A 16,789-nucleotide genomic window follows, 5' to 3' on the forward strand; every position below is an offset into this window, starting at 1 on the left:
ACCCTTTTGCTTCTATTCCATTTTTATCATACCAATCTCTCTTGCAAAATTGATGTTATTCATAAATATTTTCCTTCCAAACTGTGGGAAATAAGATGTGAGTTTGGCCCTTTGATAAAGTTAGGCTCAGGGACTGCTTATCATTGAAACAATGCGCACAAAAGCGATTCAGTCCTGGGACTTCTCACAAAACTCAGCGGGCCAGGCGGTGCTCACTCTTGTTCTCAGGCATTCCAGGGGAGTGGCAGAGGGACTGCCAGCATGAGACATTTTCAAGGTTCTTTTTCCCACCCTTTAGAATTGGTAAGTCTCTGATCGTTTAGAAAAGGATTTGTTTTGCAAGAACCTAAAGTGTCCCCAAGAACTATGTTTACCCATAATAGGCTTTGCTCTCTCTTTAACATAGCCAGATGGACACTGCTATTTGGCTCATGGTCATATCCCCACAGATTTGACCTCATTTAGAGGACACTATTAAAAGATTATCCTATTATTGAGAATTTCCATTGCATCAAATAGCAAATATTAGTAACATTCCTCTACAGGGAAAATGATGTAAGAAGAGGGCAAGGCTGTGTTGACCTCAGGCAAATCACACGGATAGGTATGTGGCAATTATGAAACTCAGTGCTGACTAATAAAGCCCAGTGGCACACAGAGTAAAGGTCCAGGAGCAGAGATTTTCCCAGTAGCTCTTGAAGGAAGTGTTCAGGTTCCACTGAAGCCATAGATGGAAGTCTTATTTGACTCCGTTGCCTTAGTACCGAGGTGGTTATTTTGAAAGAGGCTAAGGAGGAGAAAGTGCATGTAGCAGGATGGCAGGATGGGATGTGGGGATGATGGGATGATGGGATGTTGGGATGATGGGATGATGGGATGATGGGATGTTGGGATGTTGGGATGATGAGATGTTGGGATGTTGGGATTTTGGGATGGGATGATGGGATGATGGGATGTTGGGATGTTGGGATGATGGGATGTTGGGATGATGAGATGTTGGGATGATGGGATGATGGGATGTTGGGATGTTGGGATGATGGGATGTTGGGATGTTGGGATGATGGGATATTGGGATGATGGGATGTTGGGATGTTGGGATGATGGGATGTTGGGATGATGGGATGTTGGGATGTTGGGATGATGGGATGATGGGATGTTGGGATGATGGGATGTTGGGATGTTGGGATGATGGGATGTTGGGATGATGGGATGATGGGATGATGGGATGTTGGGATGATGGGATGTTGAGATGTTGGGATATTGGGATGATGGGATGTTGGGATGTTGGGATGATGAGATGTTGGGATGTTGAGATGATGGGATGATGGGATGTTGGGATGATGGGATGTTGGGATGTTGGGATGATGGGATGATGGGAATGGGAATGGGGTCATGAGGGGGCCAGCTCCATTTTCTTCTTTGCATTTACAAAATGGGGAACATAAGGTTTCTTTCTTTTCCTTTTCCTTTTTTTTTCCACTTTGGAAGCCAAATGATGCTCACAGGAAATTTAAAACTGCACTAGAAGGCTGCAAGTGATTTGAAAATCAAGACCTTAAGAAACGGTTCTAATAGTAACCTATCTTTTTGAATGTTGCTGGAAAAGGTACTTGAAAGAGCAATGAAGGAAGCAGATTCTAGTCAAAGAGGACTGGGAAGACACTGGGACCCAACAATTTGGTAAACTAGACAAAATTAAACTTTCAGTTCTGATTTTACTTGAACACACTTTAAAAACAATTGGTTAAATTTTGTTTTATAAAATAAATTACAGGCCGGGTGCAGTGGCTCACACCTGTAATCCCAGCATTTTGGGAGGCTGAGGCAGGTGGATCACCTGAGGTCAGGAGTTCGAGACCAACCTGGCCAACATGGTGAAACTCCGTCTCCACTAAAAATACAAAAATTAGTCGGGCGTGGTGGTGAGTGCCTGTAATCCCAGTTACTCGGGAGGCTGAGGCAGGAGAATTGCTTGAACCTGGGAGGCGAAGGCTGCAGTGAGCCAAGATCAGGCCACTGCACTCCAGCCTGGGTAACAGAGCAAGACTCTGTCTCAATTAAAAAAAAAAAAAATTACAAAAGTAGTACATGATTAGTGAAAGAAAGTCAACCAATACCAATGTATGTAAAATAAGAAAGGAAAAATCTCCTTCATTCTTTGCCAGACAGGGACCAATACTGTTATAATCTGTCTCTCTTTCAGAACTTTTATTTATGTATTTGAGACAGGGTCTTAATCAGTCACCCAGGCTGGAATACGGTGGCATGATCATAGCTCACTGTAACCTTGAATTCACTGTAACCTTGGACGCCTATGCTCAAGACATCCTGCTGCCTCACCCTCCTGAGTAGCTGAAACTACACGTGTGCACCATCATGCCTGGCTATTTTTCTTTTTTTAAGAGATGAGGGTCTCACTCATTGCCCAGGCTGGTCCCAAACTCCTGGCCTTACAAATCCTCCCATCTCAGCCTCTAAAAGTGCTATGATTGCAGTTGTGAGCCACTGTGCCTGGCCCTCTTTCAGAACTTTAAAAACACTATATATACTATAAATGTGTTTTTGGGTGGGGCTAATTATATGTGTTCTGCAATTTTTTTAACTTAATGTTTTATGGACTTTTTTCTACTCTTTTTAAAAAATTTCTACTCTTTGGCCAGGCATGGTGGCTCATGCCTGTAATCCTAGCACTTTGAGAGGCCCAGATGGGCAGATCACGAGGTCAGGAGATCGAGACCATCCTGGCTAACACGGTGAAACCCCGTCTCTACTAAAAATATAAAAAATAGCTGGGCTTGTTGGCGGGTGCCTGTAGTCCCAGCTACTCGGGAGGCTGAGGCAGGAGAATGGCATGAACCCGGGAGGCGGAGCTTGCAGTGAGCCAAGATCGCGCCACTGCACTCCAGCCTGGGGGACAGAGCGAGACTCCCTCTCAAAAAACAAACAAAACAAAAATTTCTACTCTTTTTAAAGTGGGTATTTGTTATTTTAAATAAAGTGAAATGGAAAATTCTGTATCTGATGTATTTAAAATACTTTTTTTGGCATGCTATACTTAACAACATGTTTTATAAGTTGCTTCTAAATGATAACCATACTAGATAGTGGTCCACCTACCAGGATAAGATAGGATAGGTAAGAAGCTAAGAGACATGCTGCAGGTGAAAAAGCAGATTTCATAAGACTATGTTTAGTATAATTCCACTTATATAAAACATATATATGTATGCACAGAAAACAGTCTACGTTATAGACACCAGAGTGCTAACGGCTCTTATCCCAGGATGGCTGGAGTATAAATATTTTTTCCCGTTAGGCTTTTTCTGTGTTTTCAACAATGAACATTTATTACTTTTAAAATTAGTTAAAATTAATATAAAAATCACAATGTATCTGATGAAAAAAGTTTGTGTCTAAAGGCTACAGAAAATAAATCCATCTGAGTTAGCTTCCACTCCATTCCAAAACCCCAGAGTAATAGAGAGGAAGTAAGGTCTTCTTTTATTTTCTTAAATTAATGAATTAGATTTAAGTTCCCTCATTATGAGAAGATAATCTTTAGCATCACTGAGTTAAGAAATGAGACAAAAATCAGGAGATCATATTCCTTTATTACATATATGAAATATAAAAACAAATTAACAAAGCAATATATATATATTTTTGCAAGTCCACAGGACTTCAGGGAAAAAAAAGTTCTGTATGTGAAATTATTCATATGGCACTGTGTTCATGTTTTGTATATTCAAGTACAAAAGAAACTATGTATAGTGGTTATGCATGGGTACAGAAGATGAATAATAATGAAAAACTGTGATTTGTTGACTATCACATACATTGTGTTAAAAAACAGGTAAATATAATGACTATTACTGTTAAGAAAGACAAGGAGGAAAACTGTTTCAATGTTCAGGTTTAAATACTAAGCACAAAAATATAACAAATTCTGTGTCTACAATAATTTTTGAAGTGTATACAAGTGCATTGCAAATGAGCTCTTTAAAATTTAAAGTTCATTTCCCCTTTAGCCAAGCATATGTCTACATTTATGATTTCTTTCTCTTATTTTAAAGTCTCTTCTGGTTTAGTTTTTTAAAAAGTTTCATCATGGCTGTCATCTTGGAATCTAGCCTCCAGCTTGAAGCTGAGACTTCATGCATACATATTCTCCTTTCTGGTTGCATCTTCACCTAGTTTCTCCAAGTATTCAGAGTTAAATAACACAACTTCTTTTATATGGTCACTTTTGTCCACATGTAGTGGCAGTGCTGCTGCTTCAGTAGGCTTTCTCACACACCCTTTTCCTTCTTTCAACAGCAGTCTCCAAACGTTCACAACACAAGTGGTAGGTAGTAAAGTGCTTTATACAAGGAAATACTATATACACATAGAGAGGTTCCATTTAACACCTACAGACCAAAGTTCATGCATAACACACAAGAGAAGGCTCTTTTTTTAAGAAACACCTTTTCTGATAGTAGGGTTGGGGATTCCTTAAAACCTCATTCATTAAGTAGCATCAAACGTAAGTAACATAGCTGAAGCTGGAAGTCGTCCTTGTTAGAGGTACTGCCCTTAATGGATTACCGCTAAATGTCATGCTGCTATTAAAATATTCTTAATAGTTAAGAATTTCAGAATCAGTCCCATAGAAAACAGGTATCAGTGTAGGGGTTTTCATTTCTCTTCATGAAATAAAACTGTATTTAAACATGGGTCCAGAAGAGATAAGTTAGATGAGACCCATGCATTCAAACATTTCTATATGTTTTGGCACTTTAAAAAATTCCAGTTTCCTGTCTGAGGTCTTCTTGCTCTAAAGTTTGTGTTTTGTACATAGACAAGTGCCATTATGTGCTATCCATCTTAATGCTACTTGCACTCTCTTTTTAAAATATCCATGACTTTTCTTCCAAGAGAAGGTTTCCAGTGCTGGACAAAGCTTTTCATATTCACAATTAGTTTCCCTGTTCTTACATCCTCATGTCCTGCTACAAGGTATTCCAAACCTAAAAGAGAACAAAATTAGGGGCTATATAGTATCACACTTTGTTGAAGGAAGAGATGTGACTCCAGCAGGTTTTCTTTTGCATTTATTTTGAGACAAGGTCTTGCTCTGTTACCGAGGCCAGAGTGTAGTGGCATAATCCTGGCTCACTGCAGCCTCAGTCTCCTGGGTTTAGGTAATCCTCCCTCCTCAGCCTCCCAGGTAGTTGGTACTACAGGTGTGCGCCACCACTCCCAGGTAATTTTTTCCTATTTTTTGTCGAGATGAGGTTTCATCATGTTGCCCAGGCTGGTCTCGAGCTCCTGGACTCAAGCCATCTGCCCACCTCGGCCTCCTAAAGTGCTGGGATTACAGGTGTGAGCCACCACGCCTTCCTGACTCCAGCAGTTTTATATATTCAGGGTTGGAATAAGGAGTAAGAAACATTAATAGCTGCCATTTAGTAAGCATTTACTATGCTTAGCGCATGTATGCTTTACATGTATGATCTCGTTTAGCTTTGAAAATGACCATGTGAGGTAGATATTTTTTTCCTTCTTGTTTTGCAAATGAGGAAACTGAGGCTCAGCAAGGCTAAGAAACTTGTTCGATATCTTTTTGTAAGTGTAGCAGCACCTAGACTCAAACTCAGGTCATGCTGAGTCTAGAACCTTTCCTTTGTACTATACCATGCTCTATGGCAAAGAACTGAGGGTTCTAAGGACACTTATCATACTGCCCTAGATCAGTACATCTTGGATACTCACTGTGTATTATATGGTAGTGTATATTAAGGAGGTTTTTTTTGTTTTTGTTTTGTTTTGTTTTGTTTTTGGATGGAGTCTCGCTCTGTTGTCTAGGCTGGAGTACAGGGGTGCCGTCTTGGTTCACTGCAACCTCTGCCTCCTGGGTTTAAGCAATTCTTGTGCCTCAGCCTCCCAAGTAGCTGGGATTGCAGGCGTGCACCACCATGCCCCGCTAATTTTTGTATTTTCAGTAGAGACAGGGTTTTACCATGTTGGCCAGGCTGGTCTCGAACTCCTGACCTCAGGTGATCCGCCTGCCTCGGCCTCCCAAAGTGCTGGGATTATAGGCATGAGCCACCGTGCTCAGCCTAAGGAGGATTTTTATAAAAGTGAAACAAGCATTTGGGAAAACATATAGGAAAGAAGCTATGAATTATAGAAAATAACACATATTCCCTACATAAAGCCTATGTGTTTTTGGAATTGGATGTTTGTTTGTCATACATTAAAAAAAAAAAACTAAATAAATGATAAAACTTGCCTAGATCTTGTGATGACCTTGTATTCAAAATTCGTTTCAAGCTTTAGATAACAAATTTTAGCTAATACATCCAAGAAATGAAAGGACAGTCTCATCACCTATAGATTAGTAAAAAGAAATACAATAATTGTCCTTAGTTAATGTTTGTAATAACATAGATTTTGGTATTTAGGAACAATTTTTAAAAATTATAGGATAGATAAAATAATTATGTTTATAAAATAAAAACTTTCCAATATAAAATAGAGACACACTTTTAAAAACTAAATTAAGTGAATGCTAGATGCTAAAATTCAACGAAAATATCAATTTAATTTCACAATTTAAATTGATTCGTTGCTCGTTTTTCACTAAAATGACTGAGAAAAAAAATGTCATCCAAGTAGTAAGGAACACCTGTAACAACCATACAGGCTTCTTGGAAAATGGCTTATTCCAGATTCAGGGCAGGGAGTTGAGCATGGGACATCTTATTGTGTTAAAAAACAAGAAAGCTTTCAAAGATGAATGTGTGTCTTTTTAAAAGGACACAGCAGCTAGCAGGAAGGGGTTATAACTTGTCAAAGCTGTGATAAGTTGAGCACCAAGAAACATAATAATTGTGTTTATGGAAAACACATTAAATCCATAGAAATCCCTAATTCCAAAATGACACTAAAAAATGAGAAAGCCAGAGAAAAATTAACTTGTCATCTTTAGAGGTAGCTGTTAAAACCATTTCTTACTTTGAAAATTAGAAATTAAAGGGAAAGAATGTAGCATTTGTCCTGTCTTTACAATAAGAACTGTATTTCATAATAACCTAGTTACCCAGCTTGAGACAGAAAGCCCTCTTACAGAAGAATGCCAGCTAATAAGAGAAGAGAATTCAAAAGAATTAGAAAAACATCATTTCTCAGACTCTAATGAAATTATTGATTCAGGAAAGGATTATCAATTGGCGATAAAGTCATTAAATGAACGGTTAATGGAAAGCTGGATGCGTGTAGAATGCTACATAATATCACACTCATTCTTTTCTATCTCTAAAGGTAAAACAAAACTTTGGCAATGGAGAGATCAGAGTGCCTTCATTGTAATCCAGAGGTCAAGCTTAGAGACACTGATGGGAGGTTATCCAGGTACCATGTGCATTCGACATGGTTCAACATGAAGCACACAATGATCTCTATAATGGACTCTAGCCAAAATGTTTGTCTTGAATCAATCAAGCCTTTCTTTAGAGATTACAGGAGATAGAAGAGATAGAGGAACAAGCTAAATACCACCATAAATGAACCAAACACACAAATGTTGATGGTCAGATAATGGATAGGGCATCTGACCTGGTTTCCTCAACAAGTCATAAAAAAGGAACTGTGCTAGAATAAAAGAGACTTGAGGGACTGAAAAACTAGATATAATGTGTGATCCTGGATTGAATACTGGCAAGGACAAATCAGCTCTAGAGGACATTTTGGGATCAGTTGGGAAATAGAAATATGACCTGAGTATTAGATAATATGAAAATCAACTGAAATTGAAGGTAAAGCTTATTAACAGAATAATGCAGGTTACAGAATGGAGCATATACTATGATATCGTTTTGGTTAAAAAATATAATACATACACACAGAGGAAGATTGGAAAGGATTTGCCTAAGCTATTAACAGAGATGATCTCTGGGGGATAGAAATGTGAAATTTAAAAATTTCCCCTAAATGTCTCCCCTCCACTCCCCTCCCCTCCCCTCCCCTCCGCTCCCCTCTCCTCTCCTTCCGTTCTTCCTTTTTCTTTTTTTTTTTTTTTTTGACACGGTCTCACTCTGTCACCCAGGCTGACGTGCAGTGGCACCATCTCAACTCTGTAGCCTCCATCTCCCTAGGCTCAGGTAATCCTTCCACCTCTGCCTTCTGAGTAGCTGGGACAACAGGCTCATGCCACCATACCTGGCTAATTTTTGTATTTTCTGTTAGAGATGGGGTTTCACCGTGTTGCCCAGGCTGCCCGCAAACTCCTAGGCTCAAGCGATCCACCCACCTCAACCTCCCAAAGTGCTGGGATTACAGGTGTGAGCCACTGCACCCTGCTAAAAGATTATTAAAAGAAACTAATCTTAAACTTTAAAAAAAGCTATTATGGTGTTTTCAGAAAAACAGAAAAAGGAAAATAATGACACAGAGAGGTTTCAAACACTGGAGAGTACAATGTAAAATGAATGAAAAGGCATTTAAATTATAAAAGGTGACCTTAACTTCTGCATGAAAAAGAATCTCAATATTTAATTAACAGACTAGTTAAAAATATAATAGCCTTAAAATTGTTCGTATACTGTCTAAAATAATAAACTCCTCATTTAAAAATACAATAATCAATTTAAACTTCAAGGTTAGGGCTGGATGCAGTGGCTCTCGCCTGTAATCCCAGTGCTTTGGGAGGCCGAGGTGGGAGGACTGCTTGAGACCAGGAGTTTGAGACCCGTTTGAGACCATAGCAAGACCCTGTCTACAAAAACACAAACAAACAAAAATTAGCTGGGTTTGGTGGCACGTCTGTAGTCCTAGCTACTCAAGAGGCTGAGGCGGGAGGATTGCTTGAGCCTGGGAGGTCGAGGCTGCAGTGAGCAGTGATAGTACCACCACTCTAGCCTGGGCAACAGAGCACAGAACTGTCTTTAAAAAAAGAAAAAAAAGAAAGAAATCAATCTCAGGGTTGTCTAGTATTTTTACATTAATTTACTTTGAAACTACCAATAGAATAAACAGGAATTTACCATTAGTATAAGTTAAATTGATAAAAACAATACTGATTAAAACCATAAATTATGAAGCAGCATCACACCAAAAACAAACATGCAAAACGATGTTCTTTAAAAACCTCTTATTAGCATTTATATTTTATTTTCCTATCTCTAGGGTTTTGACATCTACTTTGCTACACATTTGAGAACACGAAGTTTATTTTGTATCCATAGAAAAAGAAAATACAATACTTTAGTGCTAGTTTTGGTGTTCTAAAATATATGACTGATGAATGAGTAAATGTATGCATGAATTAAGAATGAATATGCAGGGATACCCAATAGGATTGTTTCTTTTCCAAAGTAGCCAAGGAAGCAGGTTGGCGTGTAAGGTTTCAGTTTTCTTATCAGCTTTCTTTGGCCTTAGCTGTTGAACTTGTAAAAATGGAAAAACAAAGTAAAATGAAAGAGTGTCTGGTTTTGCTTTGGCAAGTTCCAGTCTTTTCTTCAAAGCAAGTAAACATGTTTTCAAGAATTCTTTGAATAATTGCGCTTATGTTTTCAATTGTGATGAACTCAGTTGATTCTTTGACTTGGCTTGGCAGAAACCTGATTAGGAAGTATAGTTCACTTCCTGGAGGGTGGCTCACATGGTCAAAGCTTTTGTTTTTAATGTCTCACTAAACTGGGCAGACTTTTTTTTTCTTTTGCCAAGACAGTAGGAAAGCTCTTATAAGAGATGCCTCTAAGCACAAATCACTGGGAAATAGAACTTACATGAATTATTTTTAGTTTCTTGTATTCAAAGCCCAGGATTCTTATTACTTCAATTTGTTCTTTGGAATTTTATTTATTTATGTATTTTTAATTTCTTTTGAGATAGGGTCTTGCTCCGTTTGCCCAGGCTGGAGTGCAGTGGCTCAATCATGGCTCACTGCAGCTTTGACTTCCCTGGCTCAAGTGATCCTCCTACCTCAGCCTTCCAAGTAGTTGGGACTACAGGAATGTGCCACCACACCCAGCTAATTTTTAAAAAATTTTTTTGTAGATACTGGGTCTCACTATTTTGCCTAGACTGGTCTTGAACTCCTGAGCTCAAGCTATCCTCCCACCTTGGCCTCCTAAAGTGCTGAAATTACAGGCGTGAACCACCATGCCCAGTCTATCTATTTATTTATATAATTTAAAACATTATTTTTCACAGTTTCTTTATTAAAATCTAAATTAATTTAAATATATTATTGAAAGGGTAGAAAAGGATGTGAGAGATTGGTCAACACTTGGCCAAAATCAAAAGTTCTGTATCAATGTTGAGTTTGTTTAGACTGAGGGGATATTTTATTGTTAGTTTATGCTCTCTTTCTCTTTCTCTCTCAGTAATCTGTTTCTCTCAAATTTATTAATCAAAGACCGAAAAAGACTTTTTTTTTTTTTTGAGATGGAGTGTTGCTCTGTCACCCAGGCTGGAGTGTTGCTCTGTCACCCAAGCTGGAGTGCAGTGGCGCGATCTCAGCTCACTGCAACCTCTGCCTCCTGGGTTCAAGTGATTCTCCTGCCTCAACCTAATGGGTAGCTGGGACTACAGGTGCGTACCACCACACTGGGCTAATTTTTGTATTTTTAATAGAGATGGGGTTTCACTATGTTGGCCAGGCTGGGTGCAAAAGACTTCTTATTAACGTAACAATGAGCTTATATGGGGAAGGAATTAGAACAAGAACATAAATAATGCACCTGTTTCATCAGTGCCACTAAGACACAGATGACGATCACACAAGCAGGGAGATGCAGAGGATTTTTTGAATTATGATTTGTTTTATTAGAACCTGCTAAGTATTATGTTACCATTATCTGGGTACTAATGGTAGGTATTGAAGATACTGTGATCAAAAGCCTAAATCCCATCCTCAAATTTGATGAGGGGGACAGAGAAATAAGCAGCTTATAACCCAGGATAACCATGTGCTTGGGGCAAGAACCCCTGTGCTTATTTATTTGTCTTCACTTCTGTTATAACATTTAAAGGTGCAAATCAAATTTCTCTCCATTTCAAGTTGCTCTAAAATCCTACAGTTTTTGTTTTGTTTATTTCTGCTGTTTCTAATTTGAAACCAGAAATATCATTTCATGAAAACAAGATGATGAGAACTTGAGAGCTGTTTTCTCTCCAGGAGAAACATGCTTTTCAAGCAATAGTCGAAATGAATTCAATATTATTTCCACAGATGGAATTTTGCATTTGAACTTCCTTTGGGAACAGGTTCTACTGTAATAGGACCTAGCTTTCAGATAAAGAGTAAGTGGCAGATAAATTCATGAAAGTGCTTTCTATGCAACTGGCACCTGGAACCAATCTGAGCCTCCTCTTTTAGGATAGAGAGTATTATATTTCTGGATTTTAAAATATTAAAGTTTTATAAAGCACATGGAAGAGAAATAATTTTTCGATGTTAGTTCAAAGAATTGCATTTGGATTTTCCGCAGGAGTCAGATGGTGAAAAGGAGAGATGTTCCTGCTGAGTTTGTTTATGTTGTGCTTCAGAGGATGTAAGACAAGCAGCAAATCAGCAGAGACAAGGTAGGTACTAAGATAGGAAAGTCTAATACTCACCAGGATTGAGGATTGGACAAGTGCATCCTCTGTCCGTCCATGATTCTGGATATAATGTTCGCTTTCCTCGGAAAATCTTCAGTTTGGTAGATTTTAAGACCTTTTTAATCTTCACATTGACTTCAACATGAGTACCTTTATCATGAGCTGATAAAATCTTTATTTTTAGCACTGTTAACAACACAGAAGTCAAAACACATAGAATTTCATATTATCATTTGAAGTTTGAACAACACTTAAATATGCATTTCAGAATATAATGGAAAGGTGAATTGATGATGAGGATGTGAAAATTTGCTTTAAAAATCATTAAGCATTAACTTGGATGGAGTCAGAAGCCATTATTCTAAGGAAAGTAACTCAGGAATGGGAAACCAAACCTTATTATGTTCTCACTTACAAGTGGGAGCTAAGACCTAAGAATGATATAACACTTACTTTGGGGACTCGGGGAAGGGTGAGAGGGGGTGAGGGATAAAAGACTACACATTGGGTACAGTCTACACTGCTTGGATGATGGGTGCACTAAAATCTCAGAAATCACCGCTAAAGAACTTATCCATGCAACCAAAAACCACCTGTTCCCCCAAAACTATTGAAATAAAAAAAAAAAATACTAAATTAAAAAAAATCATAGGCTCATTCAGTTTTGCACTGGCTTTATCTCATTTATCTATATTAACGATATTCTTATGTGTTAGGCAATTTCAAATGTGACTCCCTCCAATATCATTATCCTAAGAGAATATCAACCATTTGCCTATTGCAATTATAATCTTAAATACATTCGGCTACCAATCTAAACAGAGAGAGGAAACATAGGAAGTAGAATTATCCTGGCTTTTATTTAGGTTCTTACTATATTATGCTTTTGTGGCTGATTGTGTTTAATGTTATGATAGAGAGCAAAATGCTACTGCTAGAATATATTTTGCATATTCTAAAGAGATTAAATAATACGATTGACTACTTAATATTCTTCTCCTGGCATAAAATGCAAGCTGACTGGAGTTAGGGAAGCTGTCCCTTAATGGGTGTCCAACCTCTTGACTTCCCTGGGCCACACTGGACCACACATAAAGTACGCTAACACTAATGATAGCTGATGAACTGAAACAAAAAGTCTGTGCATAATTTTTGTGATATCCGCCACCACAGATAAACCAAAAAGTCTTCACATTCAAAGGGCTGGACACCCATGCATGACGACGGAGCTCCAGTATTCTGTATGACTCATGATTCTATTACGCCCTCCCATTGATGAAATTGATGTGGCTGGGGATTAAGTAATGGAATAATTTGGGGTCGGAAGGAAAGTAAAGCTAAGGATCACTGAGCTACTCAGGAACACTAGGGAACATAGGGAAGTTCTTTTTTTTTTTTTTTTTTTGATGGAGTCTCGCTCTGTCATCCAGGCTGGAGTACAATGGCACAATCTTGGCTCACTGCAACCTCCGCCTCCGAGGGTTCAAGCAATTCTTCCTGCCTCAGCCTCCTGAGTAGCTGGGATTACAGGCCACCATGCCCGGCTAATTTTCATATATATATATATATTTTTTTTTTTCACAGGGAAGTTCTTATCGGCTTATCCACATCTCCATGGAAGAGTGTGTGTAATGAGAGCACTCTATCTTGGCTGGTCTCATACTCTGCGAATACAGCGTCAGACAGCTATCTTTATGAAGTCATCACATTTTAGACTTCTAAGGGGTCTTAAAAGCTCATGTATTTTATACGTGAGGAAGCAAGTTTTAAGAAATTAAGGCCAGGTGCAGTGGCTCACGCCTGTAATCCCAGTAGTTTGGGAGGCTGAGGTGGGTGGATCACCTGAGGTCAGGAGTTTGAGACCACCCTGGCCAACATACAGTGAAATCCCATCTCTACTAAAAAATACAAAAAATTTAGCTGGGCGTGGTAGTGCATGCTTGTAGTCCCAGCTACTTGGGAAGCTGAGCCAGGAGAAATGCTTGAAACCGGGAGGCAGAGGTTGCAGTGAGTCCAGATCACGCCACTGCACTCCAGCCTGGGTGACAGAGCAAATCTCCACCTCTCAAAAATAAATAAATAAATAAATAAATAAATAAAACAAATAAATAAAGTGAACCGTTCAAGTTCATATAACTGGTTGGCTAGAGGTAGAGTTTGGGCTAGAAGCCTGATGAGATAAATGCATGAAGGACAGGGAGCATAGTGCCCGGCGTGTGGCTAACGCTCAGTAAATGTTCGCTATTATTATTCCACTAGACTTGTAAGCTCAAAGAGAGCAGGGACCTTGTCTGTCACTTCTATTGCTCAATAGATATTTGCTAAAGGAGTAAGCAAGTAAGTCAAGTGTTTTTTTTTTTTTTCTATTAAGCCAGGGAATGGGGAGGAGGAAACCAATTTTTTCCAGGTCTGTAGCAGTATTGCACTTAATAAGACCAAGATGTTTCATTACATTAAGAGGGTTCAGATTCTTCTTAAGTAGAAAATTAATGCAGTTGTATTAAAAGATTGGTTATTTGTAAATTCAGAGAGCTACCAAGTTGATGTGATAAGGAAAACCAGTTGATATTTTCACTGAATGAACTGACTTTGAACTAAATTATCATATTCTTTGCTCTTAATAGTCAATGCCATTCCCTCTAAACTGCCTTTCCTTTATTGAGTGCTGTACATTTCAGAAGTTTTCTTCTATTATTTAGCCAAGTTAGAAAGTGGAGAGGGAAGTGTGCATGTAATTTTAGATAAGATTCATGAGGTTTTTACCACTTATTTACTTTTTAAAATCTTGTATGAGATTAGAGACAATGTTATCCAGAACCTAAATACTTGGTTTCATAAATCATGACTTAAAATTTTCTCCTCATTGTAGTGTATATTTCAGGCCATATATATTATAGAATAATAAAAAGTCTCAGGCGGGGTATGGTGGCTCATGCCTGTCATCCCAGCACTTTGGGAGGCTGAGGCAGGCAGATCATTTGAGGTCAGAAGTCCAGAACCAGCCTGGCCAACATGGTGAAACCCCATCTCTGCTAAAAATACAAAAATCAGGCCAGGCGCGGTGGCTCACGCCTGTAATTCCAGCACTTTGGGAGGGCGAGGCAGGCGGATCACGAGGTCAGGAGTTCAAGACCAGCCTGACCAACATGGTGAAACCCTGTCTCTACTAAAAATACAAAAATTAGCTGGGCATGGTGGCACATGCCTGGAGTCCCAGCTACTTGGGAGGCTGAGGCAGGAGAATTGCTTGAACCCGGGAGGTGGAGGTTGCAATGAGGCAAGATTGCATCATTGCACTCCAGCCTGGGTGACACAGTGAGACTCCGTCTCAAAAAAAAAAAAAAAAAAAGAGAAAAAAAAATTAGCTGGGCATGGTGGCATATACCTGTAATCCCAGCTATTCAGGTGGTTGAGGTATGAGAATCGCTTGAACCCAGAAGGTGGAAGTTGCAGTGAGTCTAGATTGTGCCACTGCACTCTAGCCTAGGCAACAAAGCGAGACTCTGTCTAAAAAAAAAAAAGTCTCTGACACTAGGCAAGAATGTGTTGGCAAGATATGATATCTTAATATATTTAATAGTAAATATAAAGCCATTTGAAGATAGTAACAGTCTTTACTTAGGCAGTGCCATTTCCCTTTTTGTACAGGATGTATTTTCCTGTTATTTGAAAGATAGGGTTGTCTAGAGTATACAGAGAGGGTGGGGAAGAGACCCAGGTGGAGAGCTGGTCTCAGTGCCTCACAAATAAGACATCGTCTCCCTCCCCCTACCATTTACCGAGCATCGAATATGTGCTAGGTAATGTGCTGCATGCTTTTCAAACATCTCATTCCACGAGGAAGGTGGCATGATCCCTATTTTAGAGATGAGGAAACAAGTTTGGAGAGGTTAAGTCTCCCACCCAATAAGCCAGAAATCAAACTCACATAGGTCTGAGTCCAAAGCCTGTGCTCTCAACCATAGTGAAATGCTGCCTTAAACTGATTTCTACTCAGTATTACTGCATGACAAATGAACACAAGAGTCACTGAAGTGGCTAGAAATGTCCCTTTTAGATGAATAAGGCAAGAAATATCCATGAGAAAGGATTTCATATCATGATTTCTTCTTTCTGCTCTCTGCCTCTTTTTCTTATGGTATAATAACTCTACCTTTGCTCTACAAGCATCCTGTCCTCCCTGGGACATCCATCACCATCTACATCAAGAAAATCTAGCTCAAGACCAGAACACTGTGTTTAGTGTTATTATGTAAGACTAATGCTTTGTGCTTTCATTTATACACAATGTCATCAGTCAGGCCTCCTATTTTCTTAAAAATTCTCTAAACTTAGTATGAACAGGTTCTCAGAAGCATTCAAGGATTTCAGACTCACCGTATGAATATTTCATTCCACAGAATGCCTTGGCATTTCCTAATGTCTGTTCCTTGCATTCACATTTACCTACGGAAAGTAAATTAAAATGGTGTTAGTTATTAGAAAAACAAAGAAAGAAAAAATAAGAGATCAGCAAGTGCATCCAGATAACACATCCCTTTAAGCCTTGAGTGATGCATACAACGTAATCTGTAAGTACCGAGGAACCACGAAAGTCATTCAAAGGAAGTAGAGTCTCTTTCTAAATTAGTTATCTTCCAATAAAGTATTCATCCAAGAGAAATACAGAAGGTAGAAACAGTGATATATTTCAATGCTTGTAATTGATGTTGTGATAAATACAGTCTAGTATTAATATTCCATGCTAATAGAAAGGAAAAACTGAATGGAAAACAATTGTCTTTCTGCAGTTAATGTTCACCACAACAAAAGTGAAATTAAATAAACTGATTGGGCAGTCCCTTGAAGGTAATGTCGTCCAATTTTTTTGTTGTTATCCATTTTAAAAGTATTTATTGAGCACCTTTGGTATGCAAGGCATGGTGCTTCGCACTTCAGCACCATAAAGATAAGCAAGATACAATTCTTGCCTTAAGGCTTGCAATTCAGTAAGGTGAAGAAACCAAGTGTACAAAAAGTGATAAAGTGATAAGTGGTCTGGGAGAAGTACAATGTACTTGGGTGGAAGAGTCACATGTGTCTGGGAAGATGGGAAAAAGCTTCTTGGATCAAGAAGGATTTAAAAGGGACTTTGAAGAATAAGTAGAATATTTTCTCTCAATAGTTTAAATTATATATTGCCACTATTACATGTGAGAGA

At 38.7% G+C, this 16,789-nt stretch overlaps 1 protein-coding gene across 2 annotated transcripts in view; it reads right to left on the minus strand.

Annotated features, from left to right (window-relative positions):
• Positions 1 to 3,591: 3,591 nt before the first annotated feature.
• NTN4 (netrin 4) overlaps positions 3,592 to 16,789 on the minus strand; it is a 129,515-nt gene continuing 116,317 nt past the window's right edge. For both annotated transcript variants that reach the window (XM_054441953.2, XM_054441952.2), the window contains exons 8-10: positions 15,967 to 16,035; positions 11,605 to 11,775; positions 3,592 to 5,009 (exon numbers count right to left, since the gene is read on the minus strand). In XM_054441953.2, the coding sequence (XP_054297928.1) occupies positions 4,873 to 5,009; positions 11,605 to 11,775; positions 15,967 to 16,035 (377 nt within the window). In that variant the 3' untranslated portion in view covers positions 3,592 to 4,872. The remainder of the gene's footprint in view (positions 5,010 to 11,604; positions 11,776 to 15,966; positions 16,036 to 16,789) is intronic.

Source organism: Pongo pygmaeus, chromosome 10 (genome assembly GCF_028885625.2).
Source record: "Pongo pygmaeus isolate AG05252 chromosome 10, NHGRI_mPonPyg2-v2.0_pri, whole genome shotgun sequence".
Taxonomy (NCBI): Eukaryota; Metazoa; Chordata; class Mammalia; order Primates; family Hominidae; genus Pongo; species Pongo pygmaeus.